This window comes from Equus asinus, chromosome 4, assembly GCF_041296235.1.
Source record: "Equus asinus isolate D_3611 breed Donkey chromosome 4, EquAss-T2T_v2, whole genome shotgun sequence".
NCBI lineage: Eukaryota > Metazoa > Chordata > Mammalia > Perissodactyla > Equidae > Equus > Equus asinus.
In genome coordinates this window covers 17351992-17368362 of record NC_091793.1, presented here as the reverse complement: position 1 = coordinate 17368362, position 16371 = coordinate 17351992, and the positions used below count along the sequence as shown (strand labels likewise).

The 16371-nt window shown below is 53.9% G+C and overlaps 1 protein-coding gene across 3 annotated transcripts in view; it reads right to left on the bottom strand.

The window, feature by feature from the left end:
* The window catches only part of PHF21B (PHD finger protein 21B), a 102479-nt gene that overhangs the window by 5337 nt on the left and 80771 nt on the right, over positions 1-16371 (bottom strand). For all 3 annotated transcript variants that reach the window (XM_070506746.1, XM_070506747.1, XM_070506748.1), the window contains 5 exons: positions 5151-5202; positions 4901-4977; positions 3216-3270; positions 1339-1361; positions 130-288 (listed from right to left, as the gene is read on the bottom strand). In XM_070506746.1, the coding sequence (XP_070362847.1) occupies positions 130-288; positions 1339-1361; positions 3216-3270; positions 4901-4977; positions 5151-5202 (366 nt within the window). The remainder of the gene's footprint in view (positions 1-129; positions 289-1338; positions 1362-3215; positions 3271-4900; positions 4978-5150; positions 5203-16371) is intronic.

The window sequence follows — 16371 nt, the reverse complement described above, 5'->3', positions numbered from 1 at the left end:
GCTGAGAAAGCCTGTTCCACGCCAGCCCCTCTGCCCTCCCATCTCTGCAGCCCAGGTTTGAGTAGCCTCAATGTGCCATGGGAGGGGGCAGGGGGTGCCAGCGCTAGCAGGCGACACAGCCTCCCATACCTTCTGCTGGCACTTGGGGCACACCCACACGCCCTTGGGCGCCGTCCTGAGGGGCGGGTCCAGGCAGCTGAGGTGGTAGGCCCCTGGGCAGGTGCCACAGGCCTGTAGGTTGGCCCCTCGCTTGCAGGCGGCACAGTGCTCATCGTGGGTGATCTCGTTCTGAAAGAGAAGGGTGGGCAGGCGGCAGGTCAGCCAGGTGGAAGCAGGCAGCTGCCACCTGACCTGCTTGTGACCCAGCTTCCGCCAGTGTTTCTCAACAGCTCTGAGAGGGAGGGAGAGCCCCAGAGGGCAGCCATGTGGGGACAGGCCTGGAAACCAGGAGGAAGAGCAGCATCCGGGTTTCCTGCCTTGAAGCCAAGGCCCCTCCAGGACTGTGGGCACTGGGGGTGAGGGACTCGAGCTTGAGGAGTCTCCTGTCCCCAAACCCGTGCTGGGTGGGCCTAGGGCGGCTGTGGACAAACAGGGCCAGTCCCACCAGCACGGATCTGTGACCCTGCAGGTTATCGTGGCAAACAACGCTGTGTAACCAGAGTCTATGCCTGTCACCTCTTGCTTCCTAGCGCCTTGACCCTTAGCCAGACACGTGGGGACTGGAAAATTCTGTTAGAATTAGATCCGAAACTTAGTAAAGAAAAACGTTGAATAAACTCTGAGGCCATGCCTGCAAATGAGGTCATTTCCCAGCCAATGTTCTGGGAAGCGGGCATGTGGTGTGTGCACGGGGGGCTGGGGTCTCACAGGGTCACAGAAATGTGGAGTGAAACCCTGGGGATTCCCAAAGCCAGCCCCTCATGAGGTGGGCAACAAGGACCAGAGAGAGCCAACTCTGTCCAGGACCACACAGTGGGGCTGGGCAGAGGCAAGCACAGCCTGGCTGGCATCCAGCATCGGCTGCTTCTCCTTGGGCCTTCGTGGCTCCCAGGGTCCCTCCGTCCTCAGCACTGTGCAGGGAGAGCGCCTGCTCAACCTGTGGGCTGAGCCCGGCATCAGGGACCGACTTTGCAGAGCAGGTGGGAAAGGGGACCGGGTGTTGTGCAAAGCTCTCAACACCGAGGACCCCTGCTCAGAGCCTCAGCTTCAACTCTTTCCTCTGCCCCGCTCCAGGGCAGCAGGACACAGGGCCCTCCCTCCTTGCCAGGAGCAACCCTACCTGGACTGTAGGGAAAGCATGCCCCACCCACCCAAGTGTGAAGATGAGGGGACACGTACCTTCCAGCAGGGGTCCTCATTGGCTGGCACAGGGAAGAAGGGCGGAGAATATGTTAGTGGGCATGGGAGGGACACCAATCCAGACTGGAGTCCACGAGGCCCAGGGTGGCTGAGGTTCTCACCCGGGGCATGATGGGAGTATCACAGGCCCCGTGACACGTGGGCTCTTACCCATGGCATGATGGGAATATCACAGGCCCCCTGACATGTGGGTTCTCACCCAGGGCATGATGGGAATATCATGGGCCCCGTGACATGCGGGTTCTCACCCGGGGCATGATGGGAGTAAGGCTCTCTGCCCTGGTCACAGCCAGGAGCCACTATGGGACAGGCTCACCATAGCTGCTGAGCTCTGAGGAACACGCTGCAGTGAGCACTGGGTAGTGGAGGGAACCATCGCTCCAGGGACCCCTCAGAGGCACTTATTTTCAGCTCTTTTTTGGCCGTAACCCACTCTCATTCTACCAAGTGATGCCAAACCACACATTTTAATGATCACAAAAAATGGCTGTCCTTTTAGTTTCTGGGTCAGACCTGTCTGCAAATAATACCATCCAGCTGGAAGAACAGCTCCTGTGTGTACACAGCACTCAACAGTTTACAAAGTGCTGTCACGTTCGCTTGTCATGTCACTGTCCCAGGGCTGAGGGACAGGTACTGTTATGAGCCCATCTTACAGGTCAGTAAACCAAGGCCCAGGGAGGTGATGTGACATGTTGAAAGCCACACAGAGTCTCAAGAAGCAGGCAGTCATCCCGCCCCAGGACTACAGTCATGCGTCACTCAACAAGGACACGTTCTGAGAACTGCATCGTTAGGCGATTTTGTCGTTGTGCGAACATCATCGAGTGCACTTACACAAACCTGGATGGTACAGCCTGCTCCACACCTAGGCTCTATGGAACTAATCTCACGGGACCACCATCATATATGTGATCCCTCGTTGACCAAAATGTCATTATGCGACATGTGACAGTATTCATTTTTTTCTGACTGAAAATAAAAAGTGACTTCCTGGCTGTATTTGAGGATGTGGGTTTCTTGGCTCCCCTGAGGTCCTGCGATGGCGCGAGGCTGGCAGAAGAGGGAGGGGTCCATGCAGCCTTGGGTGGAGGCCTTGGGCCAGGCCCAGCCTGCTAGAGCTGGGGGTCCCAGTGCCCTGGCTACACAGCAAGTCAGAGGCAGAGCTGGGCGGAGAACCCAGGGAAGGCACAGGAGGGCGTGCGAGACGAGGACTGAGAGCCACCAGCCCAGCCGGGAGGTAGCTGGTGCCTGTGTGCGGGCGGAGAGAGGTTCTTTCCAGGGCCGTGTGGTAGCAGGTGGCACCACGCCAGGCACGCCCAGGCCCTGGGCAGCAGAGGCTGCACATGGAGGTGGTGGGATAGGGAGGCCGGGGGAGGCTCCTCCCTGGCCCGTCATCCACACTCCCACCCAAGCCAGCCCTGTGGTCAACGGGTCCCGCCACAGTGGCCTCTGAGCCCACGTGGCCTGGTTCTCTGCTCAGGATCACACCGGGGTGGGACAGAGGGGCAGCCCGGAACCCTGGGTCTGGGCCTCATGTGTGACCCTGGCCCACACCGGCTCAGAGACTCAGTTTCTGCACCTGTCGCATGGGAGCAAGTGCACCGGCCCTCCTCCCCAAAGGAGCCACAGGACGAAGGAGGCCAAGGCGAGGGGGCCTGGTGAGCCACAGTGTGCTGCCCGCCAGAAAGCAGCTGTGTCGCTGTTGCAGACGGGCAGGCTGGGCCCTCAGGCCTGCTGCCACCGGAGGAGGGGGGCTTGGCCAAGCCCAGCCCTGGCCCTGCCAGGAGCGGACGGCCACCAAAGCCAGCTTGGCCCCTGGCTCCAGGGAGACACACGGCCCCATCGGCACTCACCTCTGGCTGTGAGGACCAGGGGCGTGTTGAGATAGTTGGACGCCAGCCGCTTCCTCTGCAGGGACAGAAAAGGAAACCAAACATGCGGTTATGTGGAGCCCTGCTTGGCGCCACTGCCCTGCCCAGGACTCACCCGGGACAGGCTCCCCACTCCAGCTGGACACCCTGGCCAGAGGCAGAAACAGGGGCAGACAGAGGGGACGCAGGGCAGGGGGGAGGCAGGTCAGCGGGGTCAAAATCAGCTGACACTGTGCCCTGCAGGAGGCCGTGGAGTCCATCCCTGCTCCCCTGGGGACATCAGTCTCATGCAGGAAGGACGTGTCAGAGATCCCAAACTGGAGCAAATAAGTAACCAAGCTGACATCGGGGTCTCCACCTGTCTGCCTCCTGCATCTTCGTTCTCAGCTGGTTCTGGAGTCAGGTGGGGAAATGAGGGCTGTGGTAGACTGGCTCCCTAACCCCGCCTGTTGGCATGTGGCCTGGGGACCCAAGCCATGAAGAGTGGCCCTTGGTGCCCAAATCATCACGTGTAGATGGAAGTTTCTGGAACATTCCAGAAGGGAGGCTCTAACAACCGCAGGCCATACTGGTCCAGACCCTGATGCTTTGTGGTGGCTTTGTCTGTGGCAGAAGACAGTTCTAGAGTTGGACGGCAGGCTTTGTGCCCCACTCTTTCCCTGTGGCCGGGCTGTGGGGAGGGACCCGTGGAAGGGCCACTCTTGAGGCTACTTATGTGTCCAGGGCTCAAAGGTCACAAGGCTTTGAACTGGCTCTTGATTTACCAATCAGGTCTTCGGCCACAGACTTCGGAGACGAGGAGACTTCTGCCCACGAGGAGTGGACGGTGTCATCAATGAGCACAGGGAACAGGCCCCCACTGCAGAGAAGATGCCAGGCCCTCGGGTGGAGGTTTGAGAAACAACTGGCAACATTCTCACAAAAGGGGGCCAGTCCTTGGGGCACCCCGTCTCAGGGACAGGGCTTGGTCAGAAAGCCGAGGAGGAAGTAAAGGGTATAAGAACACAGATGTGGGGCGTGTTCCCCGAGCAGGAGCGGGGGAGGGCAGGGGGCTGTGGACCTGGCCCAGGTGGGCTCTCCTAACAGGGTGGTCGCAGGGCTGGAACGACCACCGCTCCGTGGGAGCCCTCCCTCCCAGCCGAGTTCCAGTTCAGAGACCTGGATTCGGGACGACCGGCCCAGATGGACCAATACTCTGGGGAGGGCGACGGCGTTTTCTCGACCCTCCTCCGGGCTCAGCAGAGCCCTGTGGGCCTGCGGCAGCGCCAGCTCAGGTCTGGAACGTGCCAGGCAGTGGCCTCTGGGAACATCGCTCTACTTTGGAAAGCTGCCCCAAGCTTTGGACTTCGGGGCCCTAAGGAAACTGCCTCCCTGCTAGGGGGCACTTCCAGGGTGTCGCTCCCCACGGCCTGCGACCGGACGACACGCCTGAGCATCAGGCCACCAAGAACCTGGAAGCCTGCCGCGCCCTGCGTCCCCACCACTCTCCCCACGGAGGTTACTCAGGGAACACCCCCGACACCGTCACCGCCCACATCTGATGGTCTCAGTGACTCTGATCTCAGGAGGTGAAGGAAGACATTCTTTATTGTCATGCCCCGAACCGCAACCCCAGGGGACAGGGAAGGAGCCCACCCTTGGTCCCGGTGCGCCACGGTGGGCCTCACCTCTGTCTCCAGGAGGCCGCTGTAGGCGGGCTTGGCTGTGCTCCTCCTCTTGCGCTCCTGGCGCTTGCTCTGGATTTCTGGAAGGGCACAGATGCAGCAGTCACCCATCTGCCTGCCTCGGGAAGCCCACACTCCTCTGCCAGCCCTGGGCACCACTGTCCCCAACAGCCCAGATATTCCGCATCATGCCTGGCCCCCACCCCATCTTATGGGCCAGGCCCGGCCCAGCCTGCCGTGGGGCAAACCTTACCTTCCAAGTGTTCCGTTGTCACCAGGCCCAGCGCTACCATGAAGGCGATTTTCTGCAGGAAGGAAACAGAGGAGCATGAACGGCCTTCACTCATTCAACAAACGTTTGCTAAGCACCTGCTTATGGGGCTGGCTAGTCTATTCTGGATTTCCTCAGTTTGTGCCTACTGTCCTTTCTCTGTCCCAGGTCCCCATCCAGGAGCCCATGGTACATTTGGTCGTCATGTCCCCTTAGCTCCTCTGGGCAGGGACAGTTTCTCAGACCGCCTTGTTTCAATGACCTTAACCGTTTCCAGGAGGACCGAGCAGGTGTCTTGTAGGAAGCCCCTCAGCTGGGATCTGTCTGCTGATTCTCTCATGACTAGACTGGGACCATGGGTCTGGGAGGAGGACCACCGAGGGGAGGAGCCCTTCTCGTCCCATCCCAGCAGGGCAGGCGCTGTCACCAGGACGGATCCCTGTGGTGTTGACCTTGGTCACCTGGCTGAGGGGTGGTTGTCAGGCTTCTCACTGTAGCTGCCCCGTCCATCCTGTCCTCTTCGCAGGTCACTAGGCACAGCCCACCCTCAGGGAGTGGGAGTTATGCTCCACTGGCACTTTTTCAGTCATGTGGACTAAAAAGATTTGTATGAGTAGAATTTATCAATATTTTCTTTCACAGTGTTTGCAGTGTTGAATCTTAGCAAGAGACGCTGAGGTTGTGAAGCAAGTTGCTTATGTTTTATTTTAGTACCTATGGTTTCACTTTTACATTTAGATTTCTGATCCATTTGGAACTCATCCTGGAGTGTACGGTGGGAAGTCTGGGTTCATTTTATTCCATATGGCTACTCATTTGTTCCAATGCCATTTATTGAAAATTCCATCTTTCCGCTTTTCACTGATGTAAGGAGCCACTTCAACCATACATTCAATTATCATACACACATTTGGGTCTATTTCCGGCCCTTCTACTCTCCTTCTATTCACGAGCTGCAGCCACAGTTACCGAGGCTTCACGGGAACCCACTAGGATTGGAATGCCCTCTGCTTTTCCGCTCAGAGTTTCCTTGGCTCTTCCCGTTATGTTTTCATGTGAAATTCGCCAACCATCTCAGGCTGTTCTGAGAATGGGGGGATCAGTCGGAATATTTCCCGGGATGTTAAAGTTATAAATTAACTTAGAGCATAATGACAACTTCATAATACAGCATTACATTTTCCTTCCCAAGCCATGTGTGCCTCTCTGTTCTTGTATTCAGGGGTTTTAAACTTTTCCTCAGTGGGTCCCGAATATTTTCATGATGTTTATTGCTAGGCATTTCATCTTTCTGTTGCTGTTGTAAAGCGGGTTGCCTATTAAGCATCTAACAGGGTGATATGTGTTCCTACAAAGACCATTGATGTTTTACATAACTCTTACACCCCACTGCCATCCCGAATTCTCTTATCGTCGGAAGCAGTTTTTCCATCGGTTCCCTTGGGTTTTCATCACTTCTCTTGGGTTCCCCACATCATCTCAAATAGTGACCGTTCACTCCTCCTTTCCAATTTTTACTTCTATGCTGTTTCTCAATTTCTCAGCTTTAAATGGTATTCTTTGATTCACTGAAACCCAAGGAGACAGACGGGACAATGTGAGACCTCATCTCCCTCCGTCCCCCCGGCCTCTTTCCCTCCCTCTCTTCTCAATTTTACTAAGATGAATCTTTTATACATCGGAGCATGAATGTTAAATTCTGTTCCAACATCCTTACTCTGTCTCACTTTTACTCTGTAGTTACATATACATGATGCCCACCCCAGTGCTGGTGACAAAATGGCCCCATTGTCTTTTTTTTTTTTTAAAGATTTTATTTTTTGCCTTTTTCTCCCCAAAGCCCCCCGGTACATAGTTGTATATTCTTCGTTGTGGGTCCTTCTAGTTGTGGCATGTGGGACGCTGCCTCAGCGTGGTTTGATGAGCAGTGCCATGTCCGCGCCCAGGATTCGAACCAACAAAACACTGGGCCGCCTGCAACTGAGTGTGCGAACTTAACCACTCGGCCACGGGGCCAGCCCCGCTCCTCCCCCCACCCCCATTGTCTCTTGGTTGCCTGGGATCGAGCCACTAGGAGTTTCTCACGAACGGCTCATGGCAGCAAGATTTCTTGAGTTCTTGGCAGATTTAAAACTTTTCTCTGTAGCGGTTCAACTTGAAGGCCAGCGTGTGTGTGCACAGAAAATCCTTGGCTCTTACTTTCTCTCCTTTGGATCTCGTGGATGTCGCGCTACTGTATTCTGGAGTTGAACGTCACCGTGGGAAAGTCTGAAGCCAGTCTATTTTCCCTCTCAAGCGACTTGGTTGTTTTTGCCTGGATGCCTACAGGATCCTTTCATTTCTGTTAAAAGGCAGTGACATTACTGGGTTGTGTCGCAATGTTGACCATTCCCCCCTGGTACACATGTCGATTTTCCCAGGCATGCGGTGTGTCCTTTCAATAGGTAAATTCATCTTCTTTTATTTCAGTAATCTTTTCTTTCTTTCTTTCTTTCTTTTTTGAGGAAGATTAGCCCTGAGCTAACTGCTGCCAATCCTCCTCTTTTTGCTGAGTAAGACTGGCCCTGAGCTAACATCCGTGCCCATCTTCCTCTACTTTATATGTGGGGTGCCTACCACAGCATGGCTTGCCAAGTGGTGCCATGTCTGCACCCAGGACCCGAACCAGTGAACCCTGGACTGCCAAAGCGGAACGTGCGAACTTAACCGCTGTGCCACCGGGCTAGCCCCTCAGTAAGCTTTTCTTGAATTATATTTAAAAAATAGTGGAGCATCACCACACAATGAAAAGGGGGGTCCATAAAATTCCATCCTGTAAGCTGTACGCTCACATTAACACCAGAACAGTGAAACGACGCAGGCAGCCGCAAGCTGCCAGAAGGCAAATTCTGGGGGTCAATCAATACAGGTCCAGGCTGCAGTTTGGTGCCACCCGGTTTCAATGTCCCCTCTGGGCCCTGTGGCTGCCTGGATGGCGGCAGGGACTCTAGGAATCCCCTGGCACTGGCAGCCATTCCCTGGTCTGATCTGGGAAGACTGGGCTGGGCGGATACTAGGAAGGTGGAGACGATGCTCCTGCCTCCTGGTTCCCCCTCCTCCACTGAGGATAACTTTAGCTCACACTCATCTGAGGACAGCTAACGGGAGCCGGCTGCCTACCGTGTTTCAGCCAAATCCACGTCATTGCAGGGGTTACAGGACAGTCTGACTGTGTGTTCTGCTCTGTCATCCTGGGACCCTCTTTGACGCCTCCAACTATCCACCTGTTGTACCTTCTTTGCTTGTCTTCTGTGTTGCCTTCTAAAAATATTCAAAGCCTCATTCTATTTTGTTTTGTAGACTTTTCTCACCTCCACTTCCTTTGTCCCTGGCCATGTCTTCTGCTGTGTCTATGGTGCCCCGTGCTCATCCAGTTACATATTTATTTCTGTGATACTTATCTTATTTTTTTCCTGAATAATTCCAGCTCACATTTCATCCTCTCCAGCACTTTGGCCATTAGCCATCTCTTCCCTAAGTCCTTGTGGTTCATTTCCCCCCCTTTTTTTTTTTGGTGAGGAAGATTGGCCCTGAGCTAATATCCGTTGCTAATCTTCTCTTTTTTTTTTCCCCAAAGCCCCAGTACATAGTTGTACACCCTTGTTGTAAGTCATTCTAGTTCCTCCATGTGGGATGCCGTCACAGCATGGATTGATGAGTGGTGTGTAGGTCCGTACCCAGGATCTGAACAGGTGAACCCCAGGCCACCGAAGCAGAGTGTGCAAACTTAACCACTGGGCCACAGGGCTGGCCCCAGTTCATTTCCTTCTCAGTGGTGATTATTTTATTAAGTCTCCTTTCTTTCTTTCTTTTTTTTTGCTGGGAAAGATTTGCCCTGAGCTAACATCTGTTGCCAGTCTTCCTCTTTTTCTTTTTTCCTTCCCAAAGCCCCAGTGCATGGTTGTATATCCTAGCTGTAAGTCCCTTGAGTTCTTCCATGTGAGCCGCTGCCACAGCACAGCAACTGACACACGAATGGTGTGGTTCTGTGACCAGGAAATAAACCTGGGCCGCCAAGTGGTGAGTGCTGAACTTTAACCACTAGGCCACCAGGGCTGGCAGTAAGTTTTCCTTCTTTTAATTCACAGTATGATAGATTTTTTTCTAGTGAATATTCTTTAACTTATGGTAAAAATGGCTTCTCTTTCCCATGTTTTTCCTTACAGTGGCTTTGTATTGACATTATGCCAGATGCCCCTTTTTGTTAAACATATCGAATAAGCTGAGCTTTCCTGGATCAGCTCTTTGCAGGGGAAGGGGAGAAGGGACCCCCTAGCCTTCCATTGGCAACTCAAAAGCTCCTGCCAGGCGCACTGACTCCATTCTTCAAACTCGGTGCCTCAGTGGGATTCTCTCTGCCCCTCCAACGAGGTCAAGGAGGATTGTGGCACCCTCCCTGCTCCCGGATGCCTTGCAGACTGCAGCTGCCCCTATCCTGAGGGAGCACGTTTTAGCTCGTGCTTTCTGAGACTCGCCAACACCAGACGCTCCCTCTTTCTGCACATTCTCTCTCCATTTTCCCTCATACACAGTCCCAGCTTTTGCCCAATCCAGCCCCGTCTAATCTAAGTCCGGTTCACAGACACCCCTGTCCTTTTGCACTTGAGGATGGACTTGTGATCCTCAGGACTACGTGCAGCTGCCTCTGCACCGGCAGCTCCTCGGTCCTCGTGGTACTCCCACTCTGGTCCTGCACGGCCAGCTTCCCTCTGATTTCTGTTGCCTCTGACAACACTAACATGCATTTCCCAGTCTCTAGAGTCTCTGGTCTGGTTTGAAATTCACAAAATTAAGTTTTTCATGTTGCCCTGTTTGCAGGGGGTGCAGGGGGAGATTTGGTTTGGAGTCACCGCCCTGTTTGTTCTGGAAGCTCAGCCAAGCCTTTCTGCTCTGCTTCATCTGCTAGTTTCTGACACGTGTGTTCAAAACTCTGCACTTTGTAAAATTAAAAAACAAAACAAAACAAAACAAAAAAAACTCTGCATTTTGTGCATTTGCCAAATCTGCCTTGTAAGTTGGCCATCTATCTATGCATCTTAAAAACTACGTTGTTATGGGGTCTGTTAAATTATCTTGATGGATTTCCTTTACTGTTTACACAACACACCTCCTTCATTCCTGCATTTCAACCTGTCTGCATGCTTTTTATTAAAGTATGGCTCTGACAAGCAATGTACAACTGGATTTTCTTAAGTCTGCGTTTTCCTTTTATCTCTGCTATTTAAGAGCAGGCACTTATTTCACTTGCATTTATTGTGGTTACTGATATATTTAGACTTATTTCCTCCACTTCATTTTCTATTTTCAATTCTCATCCTTTCTTTTTACTTCATTTCCCGGCTTCTTGAAAAAAATGTCCCATGTTCACTTCCTTTCCCTCTGCTGATTTGGAATTTATAGATGGTATTTTATTCTTTTTGGTGATTAGGTTAAAATTTTTTTTTTTTTAATGAAGATTGGCCCTGAGCTGACATCTGTTGCCAATCTTCCTCCCTTTTCTTTTTGCCCCAAAGCCCCAGCACGTAGTTGTCCATCCTAGTTGTAGGTCCTTCTAGTTCCTCTCTGCGGGACGCCGCCACAGCATGGCTTGATGAGCGGCGTGTAGGTCTGCACCCAGGATCCGAACCCGTGAACCCTGGGCCGGCAGAGCAGAGTGTGCGAACTTAACCACTATGCCACCGGGCCGGCCCCTAAACATTTCAAGCATATGTTTTTAACAATGTTTTCCTAATGAAGTCTAAAGTTATTCCATATTTCTATCTTTCTCCCCAGCATGACACTGACTCCCTCTAAAATATCACCTCTGACCAACTTGTTACTGTTGCCTAGAATTTCCCTTTTATACCTGTTTCACAAAACAAAACTGGGTATTTTTTTTACAGTCTATACTTGACAAATTTATCTGTCGTTTAACAATTTCTGTGCTCAATGTGGTTTCTTTCACCCACAGCCCCTCCCTGGCTTCACCCGTCTTCTTGCTAAAGCACCGTAACTTTTAGAGATGGTTTGTGGGTGATAACACTCTTAGTCCCTCTGTGTCTAAAAATGTCTCGATTTTGCACTTGCTCTTGAGAAACGATGCACCCGGGTATAAAATCCTGAGTTGGCTGTTGCCTTCTCTTAGCAGCCTGCAGAACTGCCCTGCTGTCCTCTGGCGGCTGCTGGAGGCGCATCATTCATCTGTCATTCCTTTGTGGGGAATCTGTGGTTTTGCTCTCATAGTTTTTATGATTTTTTCTAGCCTTCTGGATTTACTTTTATTAATCCTGCCTGATAGACAGAGTCTACTTTCAATCTAAGAACTCACACCAATGCTCTCCAATCCTGGAGAATTTTCAGCTTCTCTTCTTCAGTGACTGCTCCCCGCCCCCTCCCTCCATCCTCCTTGGAGACAAAAGGGGGGGTTTCCTCACGCTCTGTCTGTCTCCTACCTGCTCCCACACCCGTACGGCAGAGACAGACAAGAGATGGGGCAGTCTGACTTCTCTGCACGCCTGCGCTGTATCCATAGTGCCGAATTCCCAAGCACTGATTTTCTCTGTTCATCTTGTCTAGTAAGTTTTTTTATTATTCTAACCAATCACCATGGTTCTCATGACCAGATTTTCAAATACTTTTTATATTCATTTGATCTTCTTTTATTTTAGTGATATTTTTAGTTCATTATTCCTTATTTATTTCAAGTGGATGTTGTTCCTTTTTTTAAACTTCTTTAGAGTATCCTAGACATACTTATTTAAAAGTCGTTGCTAGTGTGTTCCACAAAATTAACTCGTCTTGAATAAATCCAAGCCCTACATGTCGATTTTATTGATTCTCACTCTCAACATCAGACAACTTCATGGGTCTTAGAATTCTGTCTTCAGACTTGTTTTGGGCACAACTTCTTTTTCCCTCTGTTTTGTTTCTCGTTTTCTCTCCCTCCTGCTCACCCTGCCTTTTAGCGAGTTTGCAATCACCTTGGCCTCGTCCCCTGCCCCCGCTGACCCCCGTTCAGCTGTGGCCTCTGGCACAGGGTGGCTCCTGGACAAGCAGAGAAGCCTGGTTCCACTCCTCTCTCACTGAAGAACTTTGGGGACCCACTGTCCCAGGGGAGCTGCCCTCCCTCCTAGTCCCTCGCCGGATTCTGAACCTGGAGCCCAGGCTGGGGCATCAGTCCTGCTCGCTGCCTGTGTTTCTGGGACATGGGAAGCCCAGCTTCATCTTTATGTCTCTTCCTGCCTTTCATCTGTTGCTGCTGTGGGTCTGTGCACAGGGGTGCACCCAGGGACCATCCTGATGGGGGTCGTGCTTTGATGGATGACTTGGTTATTTCTGAATTTTAGAAAGGTCCTTCTAGGTGCAGGGTGAATAGACAGGGAGGAAGCCATCCAGGGGCCGGGAGCCCAGGGCCTGGGGAGAGATGGGGCAGGAATGGGGGCTGTGGCAACAGGGATGGCGTGGAGGGAAGGAGCATCTGTGTGCACAGGTCCCACCCAGAGAGGCGGCCGGGGCCGGGGCTGCAGCCAGTGCTCACACAGGCCTGGAACCCCTGCCCTGGCTGCCCCTCCGAGGGCATGCACTGACCCGAGGGCGGCCAGCTGGGACAGATGCTACCTGAGGCTGAAATAACGGGTGGCACCAAAAAGACCACAGCTCTGTCCCAAAGACGGCCTGGGCCTCGAGACAGGAAGGAGCAGACAGAGCCTGGGGTCAGGAGCCAGGAGCCCAGGTTCTGTCCGGGCTTAGCGCACAGCCCTGTGACCACGTACATGGCCAGCCTCTCTGAACCTCGGTCTCCTCATCTGTAAACTGAAAACTGTAACTCCTGCCATACTCCACAGAGCCACTGCGAGGACGTGGGGGGCAGGGAGCACAGTCAGCTACGAGGGCTCAGCACAGATGTGGGGTCCCTGCCCCGTGTCCCTGCAGTGCCTTGGGTGGGCACGGCCACTTCCTGTGCCCGAGTGTCAGCTCCCTGCCTACCTCATGGGGCTGCCAGGAGGCTCAGACACCGCCCTGCATGTGAACACCTGTCACAAACTGCAGAACGTCACAGACACGACCAGCCCTGCTACGAACCACAGTCCACCCTGGCACTTCACTCACACGGCAAGAAACCCCGGGCAAACTCCGGCCCAGGCTGCGATGATCTGGGAGCTGCACTGACCGCGGCCACATCTGTTCCAGCCTCAACCTTCTCGCCTGAGTGGCTTTCTTTGGTCCTCGTTTTCTACTTATTTCTATAGTTGTCACTTTGCAGTACGTGCCCCCATAAAAGCTGTCCATCTCCACTGAAACTAGGAGGCACCTGTGGGATTGCAGATAGGCCAAGAATGGGCAGTCAGAGGCCCGGCCAGCCTCAGCTCTCAAGCTCCTGGTATGACCTCGGGTTGGCACATGCCAAAACAGAGGACAAGACCCCAGCTCCGTGGGGGCTGTGAGGGTTCAGCAGGGTAGCCGGACATACGGCGTCCGGCACACACCTGCTGCAGGGGGCTGGGTGAGGGTGCCAGGACCCCAGCTCTGGGCACGGGTCAGGCGATGTCCTTCAGGAATAAGCAGGGCAGTCTCAGCCAAACAAAAGGAAGCTAGAACAGACCCTTCAGAAAAGGTGCTGACCTTGGTCATAGGAAGAGCGAAACACACCTGAGAGGTGAGCACTGGCTGCTGATATCCAGTCTGATTAAAAAAAAAGGGTTTGTACTGCTTATACACAACACACTTAAACAGAGAATAAACAAGGAAGCAAGCAGAAGAGAAGATAAACTTAGGAAAATGAGATGCAGCCAGATAAGGTTTGGCTTCACACTACAGGTCAGAGGCCCTACACGATTGCTAGGGGTCAGTCACAGACTTGGCTGTGAGCTCCCTAGCAGCCCAAGCAAAGAGAGAGGCAGCAGCAGTTACACAGTCCCACGGTTTCCTGACTCTCTGGAGTCTCCTGGAAGTGCTGGGGCCCCTGGGGGGCGAGGCCAGGCTGTGGGCCCCTGGGAAGGTGAGGAATGGGGACCCTTTCCCACTGACAGTCATCACTTGCAGGAAGGCCAGGAGCTGTGTGTGGGAAAATCGTGGGAGGAGGGGATCCTGGGATAGCAGTCAGCCCCTCCACGGCTCCCCGAGTCATTCAGCTCTGGCCCCAAACCTCACCCCCTCTCAGCGTGACCCAGGCAGAGGAGGCCAGTGGGCACAGGACTGAGGGCCTCAGGGTCTGGGGCCAGTCTGCATGGGTGTGGCTCCTAGCTCTGACGGCCACTACTTCTGGGCCTCAGCTTCCCCACCTGTACGAGAGGTTAACAGTCCCCAGTGCACAGGCCGCTCACTGTGGGGACTGAATCTGACCACGCTGTGCCCAGGCTGGCCGGCAGCAAACGCTCTTCAGGTAGCTATCCTGGTCTGCAGTTCCTCGCACGCACCTCCTGGGGTCCAAGAGGTAGTGGAATAGTCCTTCCCCCGATGCCCAGAGCCGTCCTGGGCACCGGGAAACTGCTGTCCCCTTCCGCTGCACGTCCTGTGCCGTCCCAGCCCTGCCGGGCGCCCACCAGGCCGGCCCCACAAGGGTTGCAGGAGGCCCCTGGGAGCCCCCAGCCGCTGCCCTGGCTGCCACGTCACAGCCACGCCGACGGGGGTCACAGAGACACCGTCAGAGTTTCTTTACAGAAAACCCACACCCACGACCGGGGCTCCCGACGGGCACATGGGCGGGTCCTGGGGCGGCCACCGCGCCGGCCTCAGTGCTCTTCATTACATCTTCACCAAAAGGTCCACAGGCCGCCACGGCGTCCCGCGTCTGCGCGCACAGTGTTCCCAGCCCTCTTTGAAAAGAAACTTTAATAAGGATTTTTACACCAGGACGTGTTGTCATTGCAAGTTCTATTTCAGTCATTACACGTATTTATGCTAATTATGTCATTAGATGTAATTACACTAATTGTATAAATGCACAATAATTGACTAAGATATACTTTGAGAGAACAAAGAGAATCCACCCAGAAAACCTTCCTGGATGTTAAGGGGGCAGCAAACCCCTCAGAGGACAGAGGGTGCTCGTGGGAGCCTTGGGCTGTGAGCTCACCCCGGGCCTCCCCATGCACACAGTAGGTGCACATACGTTGCCTTGGAATGAAACCTATTCTCTCTGTTGAGACAAAATTGGGCCACAGAGGAGCCTTGGTTCTGTCTCAGCTTCCGTGGGTGGTCAACTCTATGAATCCCCAGCAGATCTTCTGGATGCGTCAAAGGACGATAATCAAGTTACTCTCCTGCTCAAAGATATTCCATGGCTCCCCACTATCCACGGAACAAAGCCCCATACGGCAGCCGGCATCCAGGTCCCCCAGGAGCGGCTCTGACGTCTATCTAACCCTGTGTCTAGAAATTGTTTTGCAGTCCGAACAGGCCAGCTGACCTTCCTGGGTGTGCCGAGTCCTTTCCCACTCGTACGTGCTCACCCAGGCAGTCCCTCCACCCGGCACGCCATCCCGCCTGCCTCTTGTCCCTCTGTTGACACCCCGCCTGTGCCTCCAGTCCCTCATGATCACGCCCCTCCTCTGCACAGCCTCCCCTGTCCTCCCAGGTGGAGACGCTCTGTCCCTCTCCCTGGATCTCCCAGAGCTCTGAGTCTGGAATTCTCTGATGACACCTGACACTTTTAAATGCAAGTTCAGGTCCCAGTGGCCGTGCCTGTGTCTGCCCATAGCAGTGAGTTTCCCCAGGCCAGGACGACATCTGCGCCATCTCGGCGCCTCCCCTCCGCCGTCAGCACAGAGCCGGGCGTGGAGCAAACTCAAAGATATGCCTGACGAACAAATGAACGGATGGACAGATGACCGACTGACTTCTTTTGAGAAGGGCGGCACTTGGACACAAAGAAGCCTACGGAGCTGCAGGGGCCCGGGGGCTCTCTGCTGCCTGCCGGGGGCGGGGTGCTCAGGGAAGGCTGCCTGGAGGAGAGGACGTCTGAAGTGAATCTTGTAGGATGGATCAGGGTTCAGTAGGAGGGAAAAGTCCCAGAGGGTTCATTTTGGCCCAGGATGGCCGAGGACGCAAGCAGCAACACAAGGACCGTCACCTGCGGGAACCAAAAGTTCAACATGAAATGGCCTTGAGCCAGCCGCTCCGTCTTATAGCTCCTTCAGCGCAGGTGACGGCGCGTCAGCCACGCGTTGGGCTGGTGCGACAAGAG